Source organism: Elephas maximus, chromosome 9, assembly GCF_024166365.1.
Source record: "Elephas maximus indicus isolate mEleMax1 chromosome 9, mEleMax1 primary haplotype, whole genome shotgun sequence".
Taxonomy (NCBI): domain Eukaryota; kingdom Metazoa; phylum Chordata; class Mammalia; order Proboscidea; family Elephantidae; genus Elephas; species Elephas maximus.
Window position 1 is genome coordinate 85,793,070 of NC_064827.1, and position 13,748 is coordinate 85,806,817.

At 40.2% G+C, this 13,748-nt stretch overlaps 1 protein-coding gene across 1 annotated transcript in view; it reads left to right on the forward strand.

Annotated features, from left to right (window-relative positions):
• Positions 1-13,225, forward strand: part of LOC126082493 (uncharacterized) — a 147,298-nt gene extending 134,073 nt beyond the window's left edge. The window contains exon 5 of the mRNA XM_049895000.1: positions 12,867-13,225. Within this exon, the coding sequence (XP_049750957.1) occupies positions 12,867-13,046 (180 nt within the window). The 3' untranslated portion in view covers positions 13,047-13,225. The remainder of the gene's footprint in view (positions 1-12,866) is intronic.
• Positions 13,226-13,748: the final 523 nt, after the last annotated feature.

Sequence of the window (13,748 nt, forward strand, 5' to 3'; positions counted from 1 at the left end):
ATGCATTTCTTTTTTTCTGTCTAGAGGTGCCAGCAATTACTTTGGAATCTTTGAAAGTAACACCTCTGCAGAGAATGTGTTGACATCTTAGAATCACTTGGGGAGACACTTCTAGAAGGACACATTATCTTTGAGTCCCCGAGCATGGCTTTCCTTAGGAGGGTGCATGGGGAAAAGGAGTGTCATGAGACCCATTGTATTTGGTTACAAAGGAAAACTCATTGCCTCCTAGTGTGGATCTTTGGGGAAGGGATGGGGTTATTTCCATCATGGGGTCCATATGGTGGAGAATGCCAGAACCAACTGTGAATGAGCACTCCTGGACTGGGAGATATGCCAAGATGTGTGTATGTATCTGAACTGAAGAACTGATCTGGGAATCTAGAATGGGACATCCATCGTTCTACTTAGCACTGATTGGGTGAGATTGGACTCCTTTGCAGAACACAGAAGCCTATTTAGGGATCTGGATTTAAGAGGCATCATCTAGGGTGGACCAGAACAATTAAGACTGTGCAGGGTCAGTCTTCAACAGCACCACCAAGTGGCAACATTGAGCAATGGCAGTGGCAGATTGACCAGAACTAATTCTCATCTCACTTGGATGTGAAAGTAGGACTGATCCACCTTTGGGAAAAGTAATTCCAGAAGGGGGAAGGGGCAATATCCAGTGTAATAACTGTGTCATCAAGGGATGTATCAATGAATACTAAGACCATTAGGTGAAAATTTGTTGGAGGGACAGCATATTCCCATGATGCCTAGGTATCACCCCACTTATTTATGAATTGTAGAGATAAACTATATCGTTACTTTGGAGAGATCTGGTGGTCTTTACCTTAACTATGTGGTCAAACTTAGAATCCTACTAGTGGAAAAATCTGGTGTGATGGAAATGTATCTAAAATACCATATTTTTATGCAAACGGTGTACACCTTCTACATTTGTTTGCCAACTGCTCCCTCCTCCCACGAGGTATTTTTGTAAGCATGCTATGCTAATGATTTTTACAGGAACTTATAACAAAAAGTGGCATACAGGTGCTTAGGAAAGTACCTGGGGTGGGGGGAAGAAGCAGTTGGCAAACAAACGTAGAAGACACACTTTATTTGGATAAAATATGGTACTTGTGAAGCATTCTTGCCAAATACGTTTAATCTGAATCTCATCAAGTCTTTAGACCAAACTTCCAGTTTACAGGAAATATAGGGAACAGAGGAATATGAACGAAGGAAGAGGCAATAATCAGGGAAATTCAGAATTTGGGAACTTGGAATATTCTACAAGACATTTGACCTGGATGCTTTAAAAAGTCAATGTCATGAAAAAGAAATGCATATTGGAGGATTGCTCTAGACTAAGAAACTAAAGAGAGTTATCAGCTGTATCAGTCAGGGTTCTCCAGAGAAACAGAACCAATGTGGTATATATATACACAGAGATTTTAAGGAATTGGCCTTATGATTATGTGGGCTGGCAAGTCCAAAATCTGTAGGTCAGGAGGCAGGCTGGAAACTCTAGCAGTCTTGAGTCCAAAATTGGTAGGCCAAGTAGCAGGCAAGAAACTCTGGTAAGTAATTATATTGTACTCTTGAAGCAGAATTCCCTCTCCCTGAGAAAGCTGTTTTTGCTCTTTAGACCTTCAGCTGATTGGATGAACCCCACCCACATTACGGAGGATAATTTCCTCTGTTGTTGTTGTTGTTAGGCACCATCGAGTAGGTTCTGACTCATAGTGACCCTATGTACAACAGAAAAAAACTGCCTGGTCCTCTGCCATCCTCAGAACCGTTGCTATGTTTCAGCCCATTGTTGCAGCCACTGTGTCAATCTGAATTTCCTTTACTGAGAGCGAATTGATTGTAAATGTTAATTACATCAACAAAATGCCTTCATAGTGATATCTAGACTAGGATTTAACCAAACAACTGGGCACAATAGCCTAGCAAAGTTGACCCATAAAATTAGCCATCACATCAACCAAATGTAATGGTTTGAAAAAGAAAGAAAAAGCTACAAAGGTAAACTTGGAAACAATTGCATAAATTTGAATATGGACCAAATATTACATGACATTAAGGATTATTGTTAATTTTCTTAGGCATGATGATAGTATTGTGGTTATGGGGAGAATGGTATTATTCTTATGATAAATGTTGAAATACTCTGAAGTGAAGTGTTTCAATTATTGCAACTTACTTTCATATAGTTCAGCAAAAGAAAAAATATGTATAGAGAGAGGGTGAGAAAGCCAACTGAGCAAAATGTCAATTATCATTGAGTATAGGCAAACAGTATACAGGTGTTTATTGTCCTGTTCTTTTTTTTCTGTGTGTTTGAAAATTTTCATAATTAAAAAGCTTGAGAAAAAACAAGGGAGACTCAAGACTCAAGGGGAAACTCAAGAGGAGCTACTAGACGCCCAGCTACCGAGAAGCGAGGATTCAAAGAATTCACTGGAAAAACAAAAGGGACATGACAATAGTTGTACTGCCTGTTTGTGGAACGGCCACTCACACAGGTTTCAAAAAAATAGCGGATGAAGCCTGTTCTCTTGGAATATTCATTGTGACAGAAAAGAAATCTAGTTATATGTCATTCACATAATGTCATGATGAGAAAGGCCGTTTGCTTGAATATGGGTGACTATTTCATCAGCAGATGGTCCTCCATGAGGTGGAGACAGGGAGCGGATCTCAAGTTAAATGAGATGATTGTCAAGACTGTTAGTTCATCTTCATTTGCAGGCAGAGCTTGCTGTTGGAGGACTGTGGAAACGTTGGTTTGCAGAAAGGTGCACAGACTTGTTTGCTTGGCCTTCACTGGGAATGGTTCAACCGACTTAATCCAGAATCTTTCTGCCTGAACGTCACTGCATTTGTTCAATAGCTGTGGAGGAGGACAGGTGAGCACCCACTGTGTCCAAGATCATGGCTCATCCAGGTGTCAGCCTGATTTTTCCTACAGACAGATGCTGCAAAAGGACTGTGTGTGCTTTCTGCTTTGACATCCCGGGTGGAGTCTCAGAGCTTTGTTGTCATTGTTGTGTGCCATTGGTTCGATTCCAACTCCTAGCAACCCCATGTGACAGAGCAGAACTGCCCCACAGGGTTTTTTTGACTGTAGTCTTTATGGAAGTAGATCACCACCAGATTTTTCACCCACAGAGCCACTTGGTGGGTTCCAACTGCCAATCTAGTTAGCGGCTGAGTGCTTAACCCTCTGAGCACCAGAGCTCTTTTCTCAGAGCTTTACAGTTGTTGCAACTTAGCCTGAGCTTCATGGTTTCTTCTTCTAGGTGGTTGTGGATGGGTTTTAGGGATTCCATGAGCCTCTTTAAATACTCTGCCAAATCTTAGCTCTTCCCTGCTTCGGGGGAGGTTTCTAGCTTTCAACAGATTTTGATAAGTGGTTATAACTCAAAAGAAATTCCAGACTGAGTTCCTGAGTGGCATAAATGTTTAACTGCTTGACTACTAACCCAAAATTTGGCGGGTCAAACCTGCCCAGAGGTTTGGGAAGAAAGTCCTGATGACCTGCTTCCCAAAGGCCACAGCCTTGAAAACCCTTCGGAGCACGGTGCTACTCTGTCGTGTGGGGTCGCCATGGGTCAGACAGAATTGACTGACAACAACTTGTTGGGTGGTTGGGTCGAGGCCAGCCTCTACGCCTCACTTAGCAGATCAACTGAGAAAACGAATTAAGGGGGAAAAATCCATTATGAAATTTTTTAAATGTCTGTATACTTTATATAAATGACCTGGTTTTCCTCCATTGCAGACTGAGCTAATGGCCTAGTAAAGATGATTGAATGAAATAGAGTCACTAGGGAGCTTTGCTGTCAGCACAGAAACCCCAAATAGCAGAGGCAAGTCTGGTTGAGATCCCTAAGAAAGGAAACATAATTTTTCCACTTTTACTGAAAGTCCGTAGAAGCCAACGAGATGGAGGAGACCAGTTAGGCTCTTTGGCTGGGGTTACATTTGAGCTCTGAGAAGAAAAATCATTGGTAAATATCTATGTCAATAAATTCTGCTCTCCACCCCATCCATTCTCTTCTTTACCTGGCCCCTCTATCTAATTACAAAAAAAGAAGAAGAAAAAGGTCCTGTTGGCAGAATTGACACAGAAGAAATTGCTTTGTTTTCTTCTTTCTGAAACAAACCACTCTATTTGATGAGGCATTGCTATGTTTACCAAAAAAAATTAGACAGAAATGTTTCCTTAAATTAAACTCTGAGGATGATAAGAGTGAGTGTGGGGTTGAAGAATAATTATAACCAAGAACAATGCCATTTAAATTGTTTTTGAAAGATTGCAAGCTGGATGGAAGCGTTTGGTGGGTCCTAAGGCTATCTATGCCCCTGGTTGTGAGTGGCTCTGGGTTGTGTGGGTTGCTGTCTCTGCCTCCGATCTCTCTGTAACCACCTTTTCTTGTTGTCAGCTCCTCAAGGGCATCTGGTGATGCAGGGACCTACAGTGGAGCTCACTGTTAGCATCATCTTCCCACGGCTGCATTAGCTTTCATGCAAAGCCCAAAATATCCCTTAGGGAACATTTTATGTAAAAATGATCATATCCTGACACACCACACTAGGGAAAATTACCTTGATGGGTGAAACCATTTATGGCCATAGTCTCCAAACACTTTTCAGCCCAGATTCAATTTAGGTAAAAGGTCCCATGCATCTTTTAGCCCAACCTTCCTATCTGCCACTCCTTAGGCAAAAGCCATCGTTCATTTGTGCATTCATTCAATCCATCACTCATTGTTTTGTAATTCATTTATATCTTCGCTTATCCATTCAACAAATGTTTATTGGGTCCCAATGTAATTCAGCAAATATTTATTTAGTATCTATTATTTCTTGGGCACTGGGTTAGATACTGAGGATGAATAAGATTAATGAATAGGACATAATCCAAGCATTGTTTTATTCATTCTATATCTTGAACCTCAAATCAGTGCTGCTACGATAAACATCATCACGTTACAGAGGACCAGAGAAGTGAGGTAACTTGTCTAAATCACACAGCTGATAAGTGGATGGTATCTGAACCTGTCTCTTTCTGCTATACTGCACTGCCTCTCCTCATCGTGGGGCTCTTGCCTGAATAAACGGTGCACTTGGTGGTTTTATTTATTTTGTGCTTTAAAATACACATCTGAACCTAGAATGAACAATACATTTTAAGAAGGCAGTTTAAGGAATTGCAATATGCACCCCCACCCCACCAGAGTATTTCTGGGATCCATATTCAAGACTCAAAATCTTGGAATCATCCCATCCTCAACTTTCCTCTTTCTATTGGCACATTTCTACTCTGACCCTATTGTATCTGCCCTAATTGATTCTTCCTGCTATATTTAACCCATCCCATGATCCTTTTACCCTATCGACAAGTCCCATATATTCCTGACCTTGGCTTCTTCTGTTATTTCCCATTTCAACCCCTGTTCAACTCTCACCCGGATCAAGTTTTCTGAGCTCATCTCTTTTCACTTATGACATATTGGCATATGCTCTAGCATGAGTAAATCCTTCGCCTGTTCCCAGGGCCCTGTTGTACCTTCATGAGATTGTGACTCTTTTTGGTCATGCTCTACTTTTTTGCCTGGAATCCTTCTCCTTCTCCCTCTTAAAATTCTGCTCATCCTTTCAAGTTATTTGAGCTCAAATATCACCTCTTCTGAGAATCCCTCCCAAACTTTCCTTCAACCTGTTTTCCAGTTATTCAAATTTGAATGCACACTTGAAATTCCACCCTGTTAATCCTAACACTTTGTTTATATAATTTGTTTATAGTGCTTTGAAAAGTCTGATTTGTATAGTGATTTACTTCTTTCTACTATATAATTGGGGCCCCTGGTTGAGCAGTGGTTAAGAACTATGGTGTGCTATGGCTACTAATTAAAAGGTTGGCAGTTCAAATCCACCAGCTGCTCCTTGGAAACCCTATGGAGCAGTTCTACTCTGTCCTATAGGGTTGCTACGAGTTGGATCAACTCGACGGCAATGGGTTTTTTAACTATAGGATTGGGAGCTTATTGAGGACAGAAATGGTCTATTCATTTATTTCTTCATTCATTCTATGTGTAGGCACTAAGCTAGGTATTCGGAACTGTGCCAACATGCCGACAGAGAAAAACAGATGAACTCATCGTATTGTGTAGGGTGGCAATTGCCATGACAGAAGATACATACAAGGCTTGATGGATGGCCAAGTAAGGAGAGTTCATTGGAGTGAGGTTATAGAACGCTCCACAGAGGAGGAGATGATCAACTTGAGAATTGAAGGATATAGTGCCTTATTTAATTCTAAGTACACATTTTTTCACATCCTGAAATAACTGTGTCTTTTGATCAATGTCTACATTTAATGTGACAGTGTTTCTCTTCTAACCCAAATATGGCATTAATTTGGCAGTGTGTCTTAAAGTCTGTGTCACCTTAAAACTGAGAAAATATGGTACTTAGACCCTTGTGGTTGCAAATAACAGACACCAACTATATTTAATATAATAAAAAAAAGTGTGTGGGCTGTATTAGTTTCCTATTGCTGCTGTAACAATACAATCTTAGTGGCTTAAAACAACAAAAATTTATTTTCTTGTTTCTAGAGGTCAGAAGTCCAAAACGAGTCTAAAGGGGTTGAAATGAGTCTGAAGGAGTTAAAATGAAAGCCTCAACAGGGATGTTTCCTTCTGGAGGCTCTAGGGGGAAAATCCATTTCCTTGCCTTTCACAACTTTTGTAGGCTGCCTGTGTTCCTTGGCTTGTAACCCCTTCCTTCTTCTTCAAAGTGCATTGCTCCAATCTCTGCTTCAGTTATCACATGGCCTTTTCTCTGACTCTTCCTGTATCCCTTTTATAAGCACCCTTACAATTGTATCAGGCCCATTCAGGTAATGCAAGATAATTTACTGATCTCAAGATCCTTTAATCACATCTGCAAAGCCCTTTTTGCCATATAGGGTAACATTTACTGGCTCCAAGGATTAGGGTATGTAGAATTTGGGAGGACATTATTCAGTCCACCACAGAGGGAATTTATCATAAACATGCTGATCTGCTTTTTGGACCCCAAAGGTAGGACTACAGCCAGGCCCCAGGAAGAGTCTAGAGTTCAGTACCTTGAATTTTTTCTGGTTCCTGTATCTGTTCCTGGAGCCCTGTTGGCACAGTGGTTAAGAGCTCAGCTGCTAACCAAAAGGTCAGCAGCGGAATCCACCAGCCGGTCCTTGGAAACAGTTCTACCCTGTCCTACAGGGTCGCTGTGAGTTGGAATCAACTCGACGGCAACAGGTCTTTTGGTGTATCTGTTCCTATTTGTGTCTGTATTCCTACTTTCTCTCTTTATTGGCAGATTGACTTCCTCTGCAATTCAGCTAATATGATTGCTGACAATTGCTGAATCTATAAGTATGGCTTCAACATGCAAAGATGTTGCCCCTCTGTCTCATCTCTTCCAAATTCTCAAGGGAAAAAACTCTAACTGGCACTCTCGGGTCAATGACATTCTTTGCCAATGGTGTAGCCAAAGCTGTAGCTGTAGCCAAAGGGTATGGCTACTCCACATTGTACACATGACTGCCAGCAGAGAGGCAGTTCAAGAGATGTTCAACTGGGCATAAGCTAAAAAATAATCCTCCATAAAGGATGACTAATTGTACACTAGGGAACTGATTGAGGAAGATGACATTTCAGATAGAATGTAACAGCACCTCGTCAATGCTTTCAAACACTTAGTGAGTATGTGTCTTAGTCAGGGTTCTTTAGAGAAATAGAACCAAAAGAAAAAAACCCAAACATGTCGCCGTTGATTCCAACTCATGGAGACCCCATATGTGTCAGAGTAGAACTGTGCTCCATAGGATTTTCTTAGCTGTAATCTTTACAGAAGCAGATTGCCACTGGATGGGTACAAATTGCTAACCTTTAGGTTAGAAGTCAAGTGATATACCTTTATTTCTACATATTGAGTGATTTTAAGGAATTGGCTCATGCGGTTGTTATGGGGAAGGGGCTGACAAGTCTAAAATCTGTAGGTCAAGAAAAAGGTTGGGGACTCTTGCAGGTGTATATCTGTAGGTCAGGCAATGGGAGAAGTGAAGAATGAGGGAGTTCTGGCAAAATGTCTATTTATAGTCTAGAGGCAGAATATGCCTTAGGAAAACTCCCTTTCTGCTCTTAAAGCCTACAACTGATTGATTGAGGCCCACCCATAGCAATCTGCTTTACTTAAGGTCAACTGATTTAACCACATGGAACTACTTCATAACAATAGCTAGACTAGTGTTTGGCCAAACAACTAGATGCCATAACGTAGCCCAGTTGACACATAAAGTTAACCATTACAGCAGGCAAGAAAAGTTTCTTGAAGAGTTGAGTTGTGGAATTTCTTCAAAGTGTGTCTGTTTACCTACAGGATATATCACTTTTTGCCTGGAATATTGCAGTCTGTCCTGCTGTACCTCCCCTTCACCATGACATATTTTTACACGACACATTTTTGCCCAAATTTCTTCAGTCATTTTCTTCTTATCACAGAATAAAGTCCAAACTGGCATTGATGTTAAAAATGACCATGCTACGTTTCCCCCATCTGGGACAAGAGAATAATACACCCTCTTCTCACTTATTGTCATGACTAGGTTCCAAAGACCAGGTCATTATGCATCACTATATAACTGCCAAACCACGGAGAATTATGGCCCAGCCAAGTTGCCACATAACCTTAACCATCACAGCCAGTGTTACTCCTGCCTCCCACCTTGGCATTTGTTACTGCCAGACATACTTTGTTAATGTGCAAAAATGTAGGATAGTAGATTTTTGAGTATAGTTGTAAATTCAAACCGTTGGATACCGAGATAGTCCATAAGTGAGGAGAAGGTATAGTGCCAGCCTCATTGATGTGTTGAGAAGATTAATGAAAATATAAGGGGTTATTATATTTTCCCAAAAATCTCTAATGTGAGTGCTCTGTCCTGGTCAGTATGTCCCAAACGCGCTACCACGTCTTAATTATTTTTATGGCTACGCCTTTGTTTAGGCTAGAACCCCAGCTTTGGAAAAGACTGACTCTCGCCTCCTTTCTTCTCCAGCCCTGTCTATTCCTTTAAGTTCTGCCAGGCTACAAATGTTCAGTCTTTCCTCTTAACTCTAAAAGCATTTATAATCTATTCTATACGAAGTCTCAGGGTAGATTATTTAGTTCAATCTCCTACCAAATGTGGGAAAACCTTCCACACGGTGCCTTCCCATTGGCCATTTTGCTTCTACTTGAATACTTTTAGTATTGGTGAGCTAAACTTGGGCTGCTCATTCCCAGTTTTTCAACAGCTCTAATTAAATAACTACAATATGCAATTATCTTTTTAGTCACGACTGTCTTGCCTTTTTAATAAAAATTTAGTTCTTCCAGAGGAACAAAGTAGCTGCATGAAAGGCAATGACGGTATTTATGCCTAAAATTACAAATTCATGACATTAGTAGTTAAACCATTTTTACCGCCTTTATCTTCTTTTATTCAATCTTTACCATTCCATGGAGGACGTGGCTTGCAGTTATAGGACTTGTGATTATTTTCATGATGCCTAGGAGAGGTCTCTGAGCAGAAAGAAGGCAAACAAAACTCTCCTGGTTGAGGTCTATTGATACCAACTGTACTCAGGCCACTTTAGGTTACTCTTAAACAGCATTTGAATTTTTAGAAAAAATTCTGTCTGAAAACGCTTACTCTCCCCCCTCCCCCGCTCCATTTTGGTGACTCCTTCCAGTCTTTTTACTATTCCTATACAAATATATTCATTATCTATATATTTATTTATTTTTATGAAAGATGGGTTGGGCCATATATGCTGCTCTGAATTTCCTTTTAGAAAGATGTATTAAAATACAAATGACATATAATCATGTCAATATACAAATATTTTTTTTATTTTTAATGGCTCCATGGTGTAGCCTAATTGACTTATTCTTTCTTCTATTGGTCAACACGTATGTTGTTTCCAACTGATTCTTGAATTCTGGTTCCTTTATTTTAGGAAGCAATAAAGTTATATTAAAAAGATAAATGACCACCACGGTCAGACTCATAAATTCACCCAGTTTTAAAAAACTGACGTTTGGTACTTGAGACAAGGAATATTGGAACAACAGTTCATGATTCTGAGAAAAGGCCATTCTAGGGTGATTGTGTCATGTCACAGTGTCTGTCCTGGTAACACATTATAATGTAATGATTTTGATACAGCCCAAGACTTCCAGGAAATGGCTTAAGCTATAAGAAAGTAATGTGCTGAATGTTTGGACAGAGGCCAAGTTAACAACCAGAGATTAAAAAAAAAAAAAACCAAACCTACTGCCATCGATTTGATTTTGACTCATAGTGACCCTATAGGACAGAGTAGAACTGCGCCCCGTAGAATTTCCAAGAAGCGCCTGGTGAATTTGAACTGCTGACCTTTTGGTTAGCAGCTGTAGCTCTTAACCACTATGCCACCAGGGTTTCCCAACCAGAGATTAGGAAGGGTAAAAAAAGTAATAGCTGAGAACTTTCCACTGAGAAGGGTGGAGTAATCTAGGCCTTTTCTACTGTAAGCCATATTCTGGTTCTTAATAAAATAAGGTACTGTAAAAAACCAATACATAATAATAAATCAGTTCTAGAGAATTCAACCCACTCCTTCTATCAAAGTCTCCTTCAAGAAAGCCCTGCATTGGTCTAAATCAGAGGTTTTGGCAGCAAGTGATGGTTGATCTGATGTTCTAGGAAATCTGAGGGCACACAGTTGAATGTTGTATGTATTGCATAAATGTACATATTTATGAACACAGACAAGTTGCTTCCAGAAAACCGTGCTAGTCATCCTATAAAGAACAAAACAAAACAAACAAAAACTAGACAGAGCCATTGGGAAGGGTAAAGATGAAACGTGCTAGTTGGAGCAAAGCCGCATTCTCAAAACTGGGGTCTAGGCTGGGAATGTAACGCGTGGAACTGGGGCTGCCAGGATTTTCTAGCGCGGGTGAGGCACTGGATCATTTGAGTGCTTATCAAAGCAGTGTATCCCTTACCTGGAGTGTACTCCCCATCAGCTTAGTTAAACCCTCTCTGTTTTTCAAGGCATATGGCAGCGTAGCCTCCTCTACAGAGCCTTTTCTGCCCTGAGCCACAAAGCACTATTACTCCTCTGAAATTCTATACTCTTATTTTTCATGCTGTATTCCTTAGGCAACTAAATGGTAATTAAAAGACTGTATAGGCAAAAAAAAAAAAAAAAATTTTTTTTTAATAGGCAGCTAACAACAACAACAACAATAACGATATGATTATATTTTCAATATAACTAAATTATCAATTCCATAGGGGCAGGGACTTTGTCTACTTTAATCCCGTAGCTCACTGCTGGGCACGTAGAAGCTGCTTGCCAAATCTATTTCGAATGAAGGATTGACTGTATGTATGTTTTGCCACTTATCTTCTCGTCACTATTTGAAATTAAGGTATTTCTAATGACAGTGCCATTTTTTATCCTTCTTGGCAGGAACCACAACTAGGGTTGCTTAAATGGGGTGGGGTTTAACCCTTTCCCTCCATCCCTCAGCTCTCCCAAAGCCACTCCAATTAAAAATCATAATAATATCCTTTAAAATGGATAATAAAACATATCCTTTACTTACCTTTAGCTTCAAGACAAGTTCCCAACATCTCCATCATTCAACCAAATTGCCACCCCTAAGCCTTTTCTGGAGCCCTGGTGGTGCAGTGGTTAAGTTCTTGGCTGCTAACCAAGAGGCTGGCAGTTCGAATCCACCAACTGCTCCTTGGAAATCCTATAGGGCAGTTCTACTCTGGCCTATAGGGTTGTTATGAGTCAGAATCAACTCAGTGGCAATGGCTTTGCTTTTTGGAAGACTTTTCTGCTTAGAAAGTCTAGAGCTGCTACTGCCTTTTTACATCCTTTAATACAGGGCCCAATATTCCAGTGCATATAGGGGCCTTCCAGATAATGCTAATAAGTGAATGGAGCACGTTGTAAGAGACAATAGGGAGAGGTGGGGATTGTGGTATGCTGGAGAGCACATGCTCCTTCAAAAGCAGGCATTATTTTAATGTGGAATACAGGTCTCATATTACCAGATTTTCAGATTTTTCCCATGAAGCCAGAAATCTCAAATTTTATGTGAAATCTATCAATTTCTAAAGGTTGGTTCAAATTAAAAAAAAATCCTGTTCTGACCAACAATATCCCTTCTCTTGACTAGATATGACTCATAGGTCACCAATTTGTAACCTCTGCTGTATTGACAAGTAATTAGTGGACCCTAGGCACTTATCTCTTTGTAGACCAAAAATGCTTGTGATGAGGATGATGGAGATCAGAAGGTGGCAAATAAATGCACAATGAAGTCTAAGTCATGTTTTGAACTATTGACTTTTTTTCTTTTTTATTGCAAAACATTTGTTACAGAAATTTCAGAAAGATTTTCCCATGGTTATCTGCCAACTTCTGCTTTGAATTATATATCTAAACAAACAAGCTCAAAGTGCATTGTGAATCCAATAATAGACCTTTAAAAAAGAACAATTCCTCTAAGGATTTTTATATATATTTATAATGTCGATAGATGTGCAAACCGCTGTCTATCCATACACAAAGGAAAAGATGTATATGTATACATATATTTAACAAACTCAATTTCAAAATCTTTGTATTTATAGGAATTCATTTAAAAATGATATTGAATAATCTCCCCCATTATAAACTATGGTAAGAACATTTACAAATGAGAATCTAAGTTCTATATTATGAAATGGCTATGCGTACAGGAGACTAATGTACTGTTTTACACAGCAGGAGCAGCATGACCCTCAGGTCAGATGCCGTAGTGGCAGGAAGCAGGTAAGACTTGATACAATGCTATGGTACTCTTCTTCCAAATCTTCCTTACAAAAATCCTGCAGCTGGGTCCAGAATGAAGCAACTAACAAATATACATGCATCTATCATTCAGGAGAACAGGAACAACTCTAAATAGGGTGAGTTTCCTGTTCCCTCTCTCAGTTCTCAGTGCATTTTATGCATATGCTCACTGAGTTGAAATCACGAATCTGATGACTCTAAATCAGGGTTCCCAAACTGTTGCCTTTGGGACTGAATTCTGCCGGTAGACAGATTTGTCTGGTTAGCACGGTACTTGAAAATCTGAATTTGAACATCTTTTTGGTGGGAATTCTTTCATGTCCTATAAACGCTACTGCTTCCTTCTGCCTTTCACCAGTCCAGTCTGCACACTCGTGTTCTGGATCTGGTTCCTCCAAGTGTTTGCATTTGCCACCCCTCCACCTGGATTCAGTAGCTTGTTCTGATGATATGTGGAAAGCAGGGGTGAAGATGTGAAGAATTCTTTGGGGGTTCTGAGAGGCAAAGCATTGGATGAAGCTGTGCAAAACCTGTCAAGCTGTCGGGCTGGGGTTGAGGGGAGGCTAAGCTAGGGGGAAGATTAAGACTGGGACAAAGTCTTCATGTTTGGTTTTTTCCAAGTTGCTGCTGTTTCAACTTAGTGAGCCAGGGTCCACAAGGCATTGAGGTAATGGGATGAATGGTCTGTTGGTCAGGCAAAAAAGCAGCTAGTGCTGGGATAAGGGAAAGGAGGAAAGTAAAGGAGATGACAAAGGCCATATAGCCAGGCGTAACACTGAACTTCCCTCACTTTTGTTTCACACTTTTCCTCCA